Below are 13133 nucleotides of genomic sequence, written 5' to 3'. Positions count from 1 at the left end.
TCTCTTGCTTTCCTTCAGGCTGCCTTGTGCCCTGAAGTTTTTTCTGACCTTTTCCCCATTTCTGAATAGTTAAATCTGTGGTTTGGGGTTTCCCTATCCCATAACCACAAGCAGTTGCTTGGATAGGAATCAGTGTCCTGGTAGGGATGCTTTAGTACAGGCTGACTTTATCCTCAGGAATCCTTTTTTTTGGCACACCTTTTCCAAAGGCTTGTCCATAGGTGAGTCAGTCATAGCTCCTGTCCCCAAGTATTATCTGAATCCATACCTGGAGTATGTGCACATAACTTTAATGAGAAGAATCCAATCTCAGGTGATGTAAATCTACTCCTGCCTGATACTACAAAAACTTGGCTTTTTCAATCTTAATGGAAACATTAAAGGATGAGGAAGATTTCAAATGCTCTCAAGTGCTCTGGCACTTCCAGCACCAACTAATAAGTTTTTAGATTTAGCCCAAGAAGAAAACAGAATTAAGATGAAGATGTTCAGTGAGTGTGTATTTTGGCAAAACTGTAGTGGGTGGTGCTTTAAGTGCTTTGTTTCTGTATCTCATTTTCTCTGAAATGGGGATATTAAGTTGTTGTAGTGATTAAATTGTTGACACTCTCCATCCCTGGAAGATCAAGGCCAGGTTGGATGGGGTTGGAGCAACCTGGGATAGTGGAAGGTGCCCATGACAGGAGGGTGGAATGAATTGTTCTTTAAAGTCCCTTCCAACCTAAACCATTCTATGACTGTGATATTTTCAGCCTGACCAGGCTGGATTTCCCCTGTGGGTGCCCATTGCATAAGATTGTTCTGAAATTCTGCAAAGTTATGCAAATACTTGGTTCTAAGATTCTGTTTTTCATCTGTTCTCTTCAGCACTTGTGATCAGAGCAACAACTACGTTGTTGATAAGTTTGCAAGGAATTTGCTGTCCTCCATGCCAAGGGGGGCAGTGATCCTGCTCAGAGGAGACTTGCCTGGGAATGCTCTTCGTTACCTTCATTACTGTGAGGGGATGAGGCCAGATATCACCTTAGTGGACCAGGAGGTATTTTCAGAAAGTGCTGTTTAGAAAGGCAGATTTAAACATGGGCAGCAAAAGTTCAGTTGTTCTTTGATCTCCTTGAGAGGGTTTCTCTGTTCAGCAAAGCTCATGGTGTGGAAATAAATAAAATTGATTATTTTTTTTTTCAAAGATGGGTGGGTAGCTCTGGGATGGAGTGTGGTGTGCACATTCCTTTTTCACTGAGAAATGGAAAAAGGGAAAAAAATGTTACAGGATGGGTCAGCCACACTTCCACTGCCACATCATCCTCACACTTGGCTTTGCAACAAAGTCTGTGATTTGTTGGCAAACCCCAAACCCAATTCCTGGTGTTGTGTCTTACCAGCAGTGGCTATTTTGTGTTGGAGTGAGGACCACGTGCCTCTGATCAGAAGTGATGGGTGACCCCATCTGACCATGGTGACCCAGTCTGACCATGGTGACCCAGACTGGTGCTGTGATCTGACCATGCTGTGACCCAAATCTGACCATGATGACCCAAATCTGACCATGGTGACCCAACTGTGCTGTGGTCTCACATCACTGCTGACATTATTTGTGACTTCCCTGAACAAATGCTCTTTACTCCTGCAGAAACCATTTCTTCTGGATGTAAATCTTCTGATTCCTGTTTTAATTGTGACAATATCTTGTGCTGTAGATGATGACTTACCAGTGGTATTTACCCAAGCTGGCAAAGCATTTACCTGGTGTTCATTTTCCTGGGAACCGGTGGAACCCTGTGGAAGGAGCATTACCCGACGGGACACTCGCCTTTAATCTCCATCGTTTCCTCAAAGTAAATAAACAGTAAGCATTTCTTTCATATGTGACAGCTTTCCTAAAATCTCTGACCTTTTTTTTTCCTCTTCAAATTGTTTATGGAACAGCTTGGTACTGCATCCAAAAGACCAATTTTCTCCACTGAATTCCTCCCTGGTGGCGAGATTATTTTTGCAATTAAAGCAAAATATCTCTGCAGAAGTAACTCCATCCGGATATAATACTGCCTGTTGTTTTGAGGTTGGTTTGGTTTTTAGGAAGGAGGGAAAAAAAGGTGATCTGCAGAGTGTTTACTGATGATTTGTTGTTGTTGCTGATACAATTCATCACAGAGAATAGGAACGTTCCTGTGTACTCAGAACAACGATGGTTGGAGAGCAAATTGCTGCTGCTTCTGCTTTGTGAACATTGTGGCCAACTGATTAGCATAGAATGAATGTATTCCAGGAATAATCATCATATAAAAATAGCTTAGTAAGAGTGGGGAACGGATTAGATACTCACACGAATAAGAATAGCATCTGCATTTAGACTAGCTGGGGTGAGCCCTGCGAGGGTGGGGAGGCACAGGAGCACAGCCAGGTGCCAGTGGGGAGAAATGGGCTTCTCCTACAGCTTCTGGTGTGTTTGGGAGCTCCAGGAGAGGGGACAGGATGTGCCAGCTGTGCTGGCTGCTCAAGATGGGCAATACCAGATGGGGAATTAATCTGTTTTCCATACTGCCTCAAAATGTGCCCATGCTGATGGGAGATGTGCTGGATGGGTGTGTTTGCTGCACAGTGTGGAGTGCTTTGGTTTGCTCAGGAACACAGGGTGGCCCATGGTCTTTGAGGTGGCTTCACCATTGCTCTCTCTGTTGTTTTTTTTGGCAGTAAGGAAGTGTTTGTCTGCATAGGTCTTCATGAAGGGGACTCCACCTGGAGAAGGAGCCACTCACTCTGGCCCTGGGGTGCATGTGAGAAGTTGGTTCCTTCTGGAGCTGTGTTTGACCCAGGAGAGTGGATTCATCTCACCAGGAATCTCTATAACTGGACTGAAGACTATGGCAGGTACGAGGCAGAGGAGCCTCTGCTCCTTCCTGCCCATCATTTTCTGCCAGCAGCATTGCCACACCCACTGCAGTGTTAGAGGAATTAAACAAGAATCTCAATGTTTTCTGTTCTGGAGAGATAGCAGGGAGAAATTCCTCCCTGTCAGGGTGGTGAGATGCTGGCACAGCCCAGAGAGCTGTGGCTGCCCCATCCCTGGAAGTGTTCCAGGCCAGGTTGGATGGAGCTTGGAGCACCCTGGGATAGTGGGAGGTGTCCCTGCTCATGGCAGGGAATTGGAATTAGATGACCTTCAAGGTTGTTTCCAACCCAAGCCATTCCATGATCTGTGATTTTTAATAGTGTGAAAAATAGCAAGGATGTCTCTAGTCAAGTCCAATTCACACCTTAAAACTTGATCTACAATTATTGAAATATCCAGAGATTTAAATGTCATAGGCTGAGCTGTGGTGGTAAAACCCATTTCTGTCTTTGAGATCTGGGATGCTGTGAAACACCTGATATACCAGAGGCTCCTTCTATGGAGAGAGAGGAACAAAGTTTTTTTGATTGACAGACAATCAGCTGAATTCCCTGCTGTCAGAGCCACAGGCTTCAGTTTTTTTCTGCCTGGGAGGTCTGTAGATGCCTGGGTTGGAAGGGTTGTGGTGGGTGAAGCCCAGCAATGTGCATCTGATGGCTGAATTTTGTTTCCATCCCCATTTAGTTTCAGCCCCTCTTCCTGGGAAGCTGTTGCCAACGAGGAGATGTGGCAAGCCAGGTAATTTTCCTCTGCTGTTTTCCAACAGCCAGTGGGCACTGCCAGCTCAGTGGTGTGGAAACACACACCAAAGCAGGCAGCTTGATGGGCCATGGCTTTATTGGGTCTGCATGTGCCAAGCTTTAGAGGGAAAAGGCTGGAAGGAGGAGATGAAGCGTGCAGGGCCACCAGCAAAGCCTTCAGGAAAGTGGCAGTTTTGTTCACCAAAAGGTTCTGCTCAAAGTCTCTCAAAGGTAGTTGGGATGTAGGGTGAAGAAATAGATTATGGAGAGAAATTTGTATCACTGATGGCTTTGCTGTCCCATGTGTGGACATGTTGAAGTTGTGTATGATAATCTTGTGATGTGAGATGGTTGCATTGGCAGATTACCTCATGGAATTTTTTTTGCTTTCCTAGGATGAAAACAGCTTTCTTCATCTTTGACCTCGCAGAAACAGCCAGTGTGACTGCAGAGATGAAATCACAACTTTACACATTTGCATACACTGTAAGTCCTGGATTTGGGTTAGGAATGCTCCCTGCAGCTTCCATCATAATTTTTTTCCCCTTTTCTTTTAGATTTGTGGAATCTGTGGAAATAGGGTGTTTCTATACAGGCCCTGTAATCTGCATTTCCCTTGTTTATCCAAACTGGGAGCATAGCTGATTCAAAGAGATTTGTTCAGGGATTTTATCCATTCCTGCTTGCCCCCTCAGTCAGGGAGGATGCCAAAAGCAAACCAGTCAACACCCTGCTTTTGCTATAATTATGTTGTCTGTGCTGGGCTCCAAACCCATGCCAAGAGATTGCTTGTCCTGAAGTCCCCTCTATGCACTTGTCCCCTCTGTCATTACACAGTCGTGTGTCTGAGCCAGCAAGTGTAAAATCCAACAGTCTTCTCACTGCAAATTAATTCTGCTGCATTTCACACCAAAGAATAACACCCATAAGCTGGGGTAGGTATCTCTGGAAATGCTGGACTGCCTGACATGCCAACAGATGCAGGAAGTGATCAATGTGTGTCAGCAGAGAGGAGCAGTATTTCATACTCCAGCAGAGAATCAACAAATGGTTTCCTTAATTCTTGCCCATTTTGCTGTGATTTTTGCTGTTCTGCAAAGTTCCCAGGCACATGCCTGCTGTTGAGCTTATGAATATTCCCACTCAAGTCAACAGACTGCTTAAGTCCTGTGGAAGACATCCTGATCTCCTGAAATATTGAGTAAATGTCTTTCAGGCACAGCAGTTAAATCTCTTTTTTCCCCCAGCTTGGTGTAACACCTCTCTGGGGGAAGCACATAATGTGCTGTGGGGTTATCACCATCATCTGTAATGTTTCTAAACAAACAGCTGCTGTTGGAAGGGAAACGTTTCAGCCCCCCTTGGATTTCTGATTCATGCTGCTGAATGGCAAACACAGAGCAAATTACAGAAATACTCCAGCTCTGGACTTGGACATCTAAATAGCATCTGTTTCTTTCCAGGCAGTTTTGAAGCACTCTTAAAAGCTGTTGCTCCCACTTTGTTCAATTAATTTGCTGCCCCCACCTTCTTCTTTTTGTTTTTTTTTTTTTTTTTTTATTCCTTTAACAGTCATACAAAGAAATTGTCAACTCCCATCCCCATCACCCAGTGAACTGGCACAAAAACTATGCCATAGCCTGCGAGAGGATGCTGCGCCTCGGCCGGGGGGACGTGGATCCCGAAACGCTGCTCGCCGAAACCGTGAAACATTTCCTGCTCTACTCTGAGAAGGCAGAGGATGATCCCCAGCGCCAGGACATCCTGCAGGCTGTGCAGCACCTCAGGGAGGAGCTGCAGGGGCTGAGGAGGAGGAAAGCTGAGCTGAGGCGCAGAGCTGGGTAGCACCTGGTGCTGCTGAAATGTTCGAGTCGGGACTTAAAGTCTGAATTGGTCCTTGGCAGCGTGAGAGTGGTTTTAAAAGGTGACAGAAATGGCAGCAGAGAGGAAATCAAGTGTGATCCACTCTGCAGGAACATAGTGATGTTTGATTTCTGTTGCCAAATAATCATTTTTGGGGGTAGGGGAGAAGCTCATCACTAACTAAAATAATTTGGTTTCAGAAAGAAGAGTTTTCTTTTACAAGAAACTATGAGCTGTACTGTGAATATTTTTTCTAGATGTAAAAATGTATCTAGCATTTTATTGTTTCCTTTGTTGCTGAGCCAAGAGGTTTCCTAAAGCCATTTTTCATTAGCTGTGCTGTGTCTGTGTGTTTTTGTGGTGGGTTTCCAGCAGGACAGGCTGTGGGATGGCACCCTCCAGGAGCATTCACTGGTCATTCACTGTTTTGGATGTGCTCTGAGCCCTGGCTGTGTCTGTGCCCAAGAATCATAATCACAGAATCCAAAATGGTTTGAGTTGGAAGGGACCTTAAAGCTCATCTCATTCCAACTCCCTGCCATGGGCAGGGACACCTTCCACTATCCCAGGTTGCTCCAAGATCTGTCCAGCCTGGCCTGGAACAATTCCAGGGATCCAGGGGCAGCCACAGCTTCTGTGGGCACCCTGTGCAAGGGCCTCACCACCCTGACAGGGAAGAATTTCTTCCCAATATCCCATCTAGCCCTATCCTCCTTCACTTTGAAGCTTTCCCCCCTTGTCCTGTCACTTCATGCCCATGTGAAGAGTCTCTTTCCAGCTCTCTGTAACCCCTTTAGGTACTGTAAGGACAGAATGTCCTGCTGGAATGGAGTGAATTGGGACCAACCCATTTTTTTCTGCCTGCCTTGCTTTTCAGGGATGGCTGCTTTCATTCCCTTGGGATTTTGTGATGGGATGGTCTTTATTGCTTAGAGTTCCAACAGTGAGCAAGCAACTTGTGTTTTCCCTTGCAAAGGGACTCTGCTGGCAGCAGTGTGACATCTGCTCTGGGACACAAGAGCTGCTGCTCCCCTGGGATGCTGATCTCTCCATGGGTCATGGCATCCTTGCTGTGGCCTCTTTCTGTGCAAGCCCAGAATCCTCATCTGCTCTGCCACATCCTCGTGGCTCCTGTGGATGCCAGAACTACAATTTTGGAGATATCAGGAACTTTAACAAAAAAAATTGGTGTGAATCCCCCCTGTTTTTCAATCTGCCCCAAGAGCCAAGCAACTTCTGGGTTTAAAAACTCATCTGCTTCTTCTTTTCAATAGAAGAGACATAAAATGTCGTGTTTTCCAATATTTTGTCAATTAACAGTACTTCAAATGTTTAAAACAGACCCAAAACTCTGGTGGTGTTCCTGTAAAGCTCTGTTCACCTAAAACTTCATAGGTTATTCTGTGCTTTTGTGATATCTCAGCCCAGTGTTCTTCAGGAGACAAATTGCTGCCAGGCCAGGATTTCTTTTGGACTGCTAAAATTATCAGAGAAGAAAGAAATACTTCTGTAAGGATCACATTATCAAACAGCATCTCTGGAGCAGACTGGGATGGGGGCAGAAGCAAGGGGTGTTGCAGGTGGATGCTCTGCTGGTCTGAGCTTTGAGGTGTGTGTAGAGACATGTGGCCCCTATTCCTAATAGACCCTTTTAAAAGTGGACCACTTCTCTTTCTCTCCAAGTGCTGATTTTTACAACATTCACTGGATGCTTCCCATATAAAAATCAAGCTCCTGTCTAGGAATCTCTAACTCCAGTTGCAAAATAACATCTTTTACTTTCCACCCTCTCACCCTTGATTTATTTTTGTAGGATGTGATTTCCATAGCAATTCCTTGCTAATTCCTATGAGCCATTCCTGTACGAACAGCAGATGAGAAATGAGCAATAAAAACGATGGAAAACTTTGGCTTCTGAGTTGCAAAGCCACAAAGCAGAGGGGTGAGAGGGAAGAGGAGCAGTTCAGGGGTGTCATTTTAACTCTTTGTGTTGTAATTGACTACATTTCAGGTCAGCTGTGTCTCACTTAAACCTCTTCCTTCCTCTCAATCCCTGCAGAAGTGTTTGTGCAGAGCGAGGGAATATCACACATTCCTCCGTGCAGCTTTCTCAGGGCAGGCTTTCTCCTTCCCTTCTCCAGCCCCAGCAGAAAAGCATTAGGAATCCCATTTTTGAATGCTTTTGTTACCTGCATTATTGCAAATCCATTCAAGCAAATATAGTGAGCTGAGGGTTTTCTTTATCTTGATTAGATGCCCCTCCTTAGCTGCATAGTCTTGAAATAATTGGAAGCTTTTGTGGATCCCGCTATCTGCTCGGGAGAAAAGAGGGGCTGTGCTGAGTAAAGTATCATCCTATATTGTAATAAACAGTGGTGGTGACTACAAAAAGGATTTTACCACTGGCAAAAGCCTTCCCAGGTGTGAAGAGCAGTGGGATGATGCCTTTTTAGGGAGAAAAATCAGAACCGTGCTGTTGACGCTCTCCTTGTCCTTATAAATCCTGCGTGTGTGAGACACAGGTTATCTTCTGCTGGGTGTTCAGCAGAAGATATGCCACAGAGGGGGAAATATCTAGCACTGATGGAACTTCCAAAATTCCTCCCCCTGAACCTGTTCAAATGAGATTTGCTGCTGTTTCAGACGGAGCCGCTGCGTGGATGTTGCTGAGCCTGTTGGCTAAAAGGCGGTGCGGAGGGATGCTGGCAGAGTTTAATTTTTATCAGCTCCTCTTAGGTGGCACCCTGAAGTTTATCAAACAAGCAAAGCTGATTTGCTCTTCGTTAGTCTCAGTTGCATGAATCGGTTGCCAAGTAAACAGGATTTTGCATTTTCCTAATTACTTTCATATTTGTGTTTTACCTCTATTTGTTCTCTTGCAAAACGGGTCCTAATAATTAGTCAGGCTCCTGCTGCCTAGACCTAAAAAAAAAAAAAGAAAAGGGGTGGGGGCAGAGGGGAAAAAAGACTTCTGAGGGTTTTTTCTCCCTTATAAATTCATTTTTGTTACAAGCATCTTTTATACATATTACTAAAGAGAGCGCACTAAGAAATGCAAATAATAGTTCTTTATTTTATTATGACAGTTAATTAATAGCAACCTGTTTTAATGAATAAAGTCACTCAGAGTCCTTCAGCACTTCCTAAGTAGAGGCCAGAATCTGTAGGGATTCTTTTTTCCCCCCCATTGTATAGCTCCAAGACTCGGCACACTATATAGGGGCTGTATAGAAATGCTCGCTAATGAAGAGGGAGGGTGAGGAACTTGTCTGCATTCAAAGATCACTGGTGAGTCATTCAGCGAGAAAAGGCCCCTTGCTAGGAATAGTCACAGTTCCGCGGCATTGTGCTAGCAAAAGGGTTTGATCAAAGGTCTCCTGCCGAGCTTGCATGGTTTCCTTTCATACGACGACCATAATTAAAACCACTAATTCTCTTTTAAAATGCTGCAGGATGCCATGTAGGCATCTGTCTGGAGTGTCCTTTGTGCTGTCGGGAGCTGTTAAGGACCAGCACCGAGAGCTTTTCAGCGACATGCCAGTCAGGAAGGTGATTCGACATAAGGGTGCCTCTGAAGGCTTGACAGGGCCTTGACTACACAATTCCAGCTGAATTTGCCCCTTGTCAGCTGCCAGTAAATAAATCTCAAAGAAGAAGGAGGAGGGGGGGAAAAGCTGAAGTTTCATTACCTGATCCCCGGGGCTTTGTTGGTTTTGGCATCGCCCAGGGGGAAGCCCTCGCCCCTCAGGGCCCGGAGCTGGAGTTGGCCATTGCAGGCCCCGCGCCGCGTTTGAACACCACCAATACTTGTAACAGTTCAGCTGTTAGGAAGACAAATAAATGGAAGAGCCCATTAATCCCCTTTGGGTACTCGGTGCCTTTTGCCCTTTTATCACAGCCTTATTAGGTTCCTACTCATCTTGAACCAGGAGGGATGAATTGAAGTTGTTGAGCGCTAATTGGCAAAGACTTTTCATTGCGGGCCAAGAACTTTCACTGACTTGAAAGTAACTTCGCCACGGGGAGGATCAGCAAATTTTTACCTTGCCATTAAAACAAAACCCCTGAAATCCCGTTGGGATTTGATGTGGTGTTTTAAAAAAATTAGAAAAATATATTTAAAAAATAGGGAAGTGCTAAATTGTTTGGCTTATCCTTCATGAGGATGTTGGCAACTTGTGCTTGTTCTTTAATGGAGGCAGATGTTTGTCAGTTGGAATTCATATATCCTATAATCCTACAGATGTGCATTACCCAAATTTACTCATGGGACAGGCTCCCCAAAAACAATGGGAGATGATCTGTGAGGGGGCACCACTCTTCTGGACAATTTGCACCACTCCAGGGTCAAACAGGGCAGTGCTGAGGTTTAGTATGCCAGGAGAATTCTGGCTGACCTAGAATCCTCTGGGTTTAGTGGTGGGATTTATAGATGGGAAGTATTTCAGTGTGGAGACACTTGGATGTTCCCACGTGAATTGGTTTTTAATGTTGATTTTGGTAAGTGCTGCATGAATTTGAAGGTATTTATTGACCTCTCTCCTCGTGTCCCACACACTGCGTATTTTAAACAAAGATGAAAACTTCTGCAAAGTTATCAAAGCATCTTGTACATGAGCAGTGAGAATATCATGGGCCTCTTCCACCTGGAAGACATTGAGTTGGGGGTTTTAGAGCACAAAATCCCACTGATGTGTCCCCCACCCTCTGAGTTTGAGGGACTCATGAACCAAGGTTCATGTCAAGGATGGCATGTCCCACTGGGATGCCAGTGTGTGTACCCTGTAAAACCCACACCATTTTTCCAGGGATTTCCAGAATAGGAAGCTTGGCCTGGTGTTACCTGAGCAAACAGGAGCTGAAGCCCACCCATCACACAGTGGGGAATGAAGATATCATTGTCAGTACTCTTGGAAAGGCTGGTTGGTCTGGACCTGGATTTGGGGCATTGCTCCTGCCAGGTGGGTGAGACACTGCCCAGCTCCATGGCCACCAAGGGCCACACAGTAATGGAGGGTGCTGGTGGCACCACCTTGTCCCTTCTAAGGAGCATTTGAGTGTTCTTGGTTGTTCTGGAGTTGTAGCACATTGCTGCTGGTCAGATAGAGCATCAGCTTGCTGAAATTTGGGGAAAAAACATGTGAGAGGAACGTGGGTTTGGGTGGTTTTCTGTCATGTTCTTTGATTTAGTAGTAAAGCCACTTAAAAAAAAAAAAAAAGACATCTGAAGAACTCTTCTGTTTGTAAAGCCCAAGGAGGATCTGCTGCCTGCTTTAGGCCTGAAGGTTTTCCTGCTGAAATTTTTCCCCAAAATTTATTATTTCTCCCTTGTTGCTTCTTGAAGTTCCCATTACATTTGAAGTTTACTTTTGAATAAAGACTTTTTTTTTTTTTTTTTTTTAACAGGGGGAAAACAAAGATTGAGTGTGGAATCACTTTATTCAGATGAGTGGAGAGAATTTGTGCTGGTGGAGGGCTGATTAGAGAGGGTGCTGTGATTGACAGCATCCATCCATCCATCCATCCATCCATTCATCCATCCATCAATCATCCATCCATCCATCCATCCATCCATCCATCCATCATCCATCCATCCATCCATCCAGCAATCCTTCACAGCCTGCTTCTAACAAATTGGAGATTTTGCCTTTTGTTGGTTGAACAAACCCAAGGCAAACGTACTTTTTGGAATTTTGGCAGTAAATCCTTGATGGTCCCAATCAAAACTGGGCTTTGCTGGTGAGTGAGGAAGAGACATAATGACCTTGAGGAAGATGAAGATCAGCCTGGATACTTGGTGTACAGAGGGCTGCCATTGCTGGAGAAACAGAAGTTCTTTGGAAGTTATTATTTCCAGCATTTGGGAAAGAACAAGTCAGAATTCACTACTCAGTTACAAGCTGAAAGAGCTGGCATTGAGAAAGAGGGATTTTTTTTAGAAATCCACAATCATAATTTTGATCTTTAAACTTAATTGAACTAATTCAATTAGACCATGCTTGTCTTGCATTTGATTGAAGACAGCAGCATGGTTTTGCTAGAAGGTATGAGTGAACCATGGATAATTCTGACTAGATATGAAAGAGGATTTTTCTCTCTTGTGGGGGCCCAGGAGGGAGGTTGGAGCCTCCTTTGGTCCCATGTATCAGCTTGTGCTGATATTTGATCAATACACCCTGCTCACCCATTGCACTGACCCTCCTCCAAACCTACTAAGACCTGTTTTTGGTCACATAAAAATTGGAATCTGTGACATGACATGAAGAAAATTAGTTTCTTCACTTGCTGTTTTATTTAGGACCATTTTGGGCAACGATCACCTTCAAATAAACTTATTTGCAGTAATCATGAGAAAGGTGGGCAGTGTGGGCTACATGTTTTATACTCAATTTCTGAAGGCAGTGTCCTATTGAGGTCCCCAGCACATGGGTGACCTCAAATATCATTGAAAATATTTGGGTTCATTGTGCTTGTAAATTCAGTGACATCACTCATAACACTTTAATTCGTGTAGTTGCTCCTGGTGTTAAAAGCAACCAGTTTGAAGAAACCCCAGGGACCCCCAAATGCCCCTTTTATTTTCCTTCTCCCAACCAGGATCTAGCTTTTTACCATTTCCTTAATATTTGCAGCTAGAAATACAGCTTAAATGGCATTATGCTAAGTAATTATTCTTACAGGATGTGAAATGAAACAAATTTTGCACAGCATGAGATTATTCCTGCCATGGATGGCGTTTGGTGGCAGATTTCTCCATTTGGACCATAAACTGCTCGGTGGCAGAGACACAACACAAAGCCAGAGGAGGGGGAGAATGGGGAGCAAAGCACTACCAAAGGTAAGTCCTTTTAGCAAAAAAAAAAAAAAAAAAAAAAAAATTTTTTTTTTTTTGGCTGGATCAAATATTAAACCTGCTACTACAAATTTCACGCTTTGCATTCCTGACGCAGATGCCAAGAGATGATGCCAAAAATTAATTGGAAATAATATTCCTTGCCTTTGTGTGCTGCATCCAGCAGAGGGCACAACGGATAAGTGATGGCTGCGACCCGAACCCGCCGCCACTGATAAGGCTGGAATTATTCTCTGAAAAAAAAAAAAAAAAAAAAAAAAAGTAGCAGCATGCTTTGGTGCTTATTTCCATTTGGGGATGTGGTCTGGAATGGAGGGTTTGGATTTATAACCTTTCCTCCCCCATCAGCCCCATCCATAAGAGACTTTTGTGTTTTGCCCATTTATATTTTGGTTGGTTTGGTAAAGTGTGAGGAGCTGGTTTGGTCTTTGAGTGATATCTTCAATTAAAAATTCAAATCTTGGCTGCTGATAGGGAGAGGATGCATCTTGTGGTAGCGTGTTCTTCCAGCAGTGTTTTTATGTGGGTTTGTGTGGGTAAATAAATATGTTACAGAGTGAAGAAAAGCCCTAAAGCAGAACAGGTTGAAGATAATTATAAGGAGGGGGATACTGTCCCTTTTATTTATGGAAAAGTGTGAGTTGCTGATTTATATATGACAAAACAGTGACTGGGAGGAGAAAGTTTCCCATTAGTTTCACACACTATAGAATAAATCCTGTGATTGCACTAGGCAGGAGACAGGTGGGGAGAACATGTAAGAGAAGCCTAAAACAATATATTTTGT

The 13133-nt window shown here is 44.2% G+C and overlaps 1 protein-coding gene across 3 annotated transcripts in view; it reads left to right on the top strand.

Annotated features, from left to right (window-relative positions):
* TMEM260 (transmembrane protein 260) overlaps nt 1–5826 on the top strand; it is a 31383-nt gene extending 25557 nt beyond the window's left edge. For 2 of the 3 annotated variants that reach the window (XM_056493391.1, XM_056493393.1), the window contains 6 exons: nt 868–1039; nt 1698–1846; nt 2692–2868; nt 3575–3628; nt 4026–4116; nt 5203–5826. In XM_056493391.1, coding sequence (XP_056349366.1) covers nt 868–1039; nt 1698–1846; nt 2692–2868; nt 3575–3628; nt 4026–4116; nt 5203–5475 — 916 coding nt within the window. In that variant the 3' untranslated portion in view covers nt 5476–5826. Of the gene's footprint in view, nt 1–867; nt 1040–1697; nt 1847–2691; nt 2869–3574; nt 3629–4025; nt 4117–5202 lie in introns of those variants that run through there. The other variant, XM_056493392.1, reaches the window with a different exon arrangement.
* Nucleotides 5827–13133: the final 7307 nt, after the last annotated feature.

This window comes from Oenanthe melanoleuca, chromosome 5 (genome assembly GCF_029582105.1).
Source record: "Oenanthe melanoleuca isolate GR-GAL-2019-014 chromosome 5, OMel1.0, whole genome shotgun sequence".
Lineage (NCBI taxonomy): Eukaryota > Metazoa > Chordata > Aves > Passeriformes > Muscicapidae > Oenanthe > Oenanthe melanoleuca.
The sequence above is the reverse complement of the archived record's forward strand: the minus strand, read 5'-3'. Positions and strand labels throughout refer to the sequence as shown.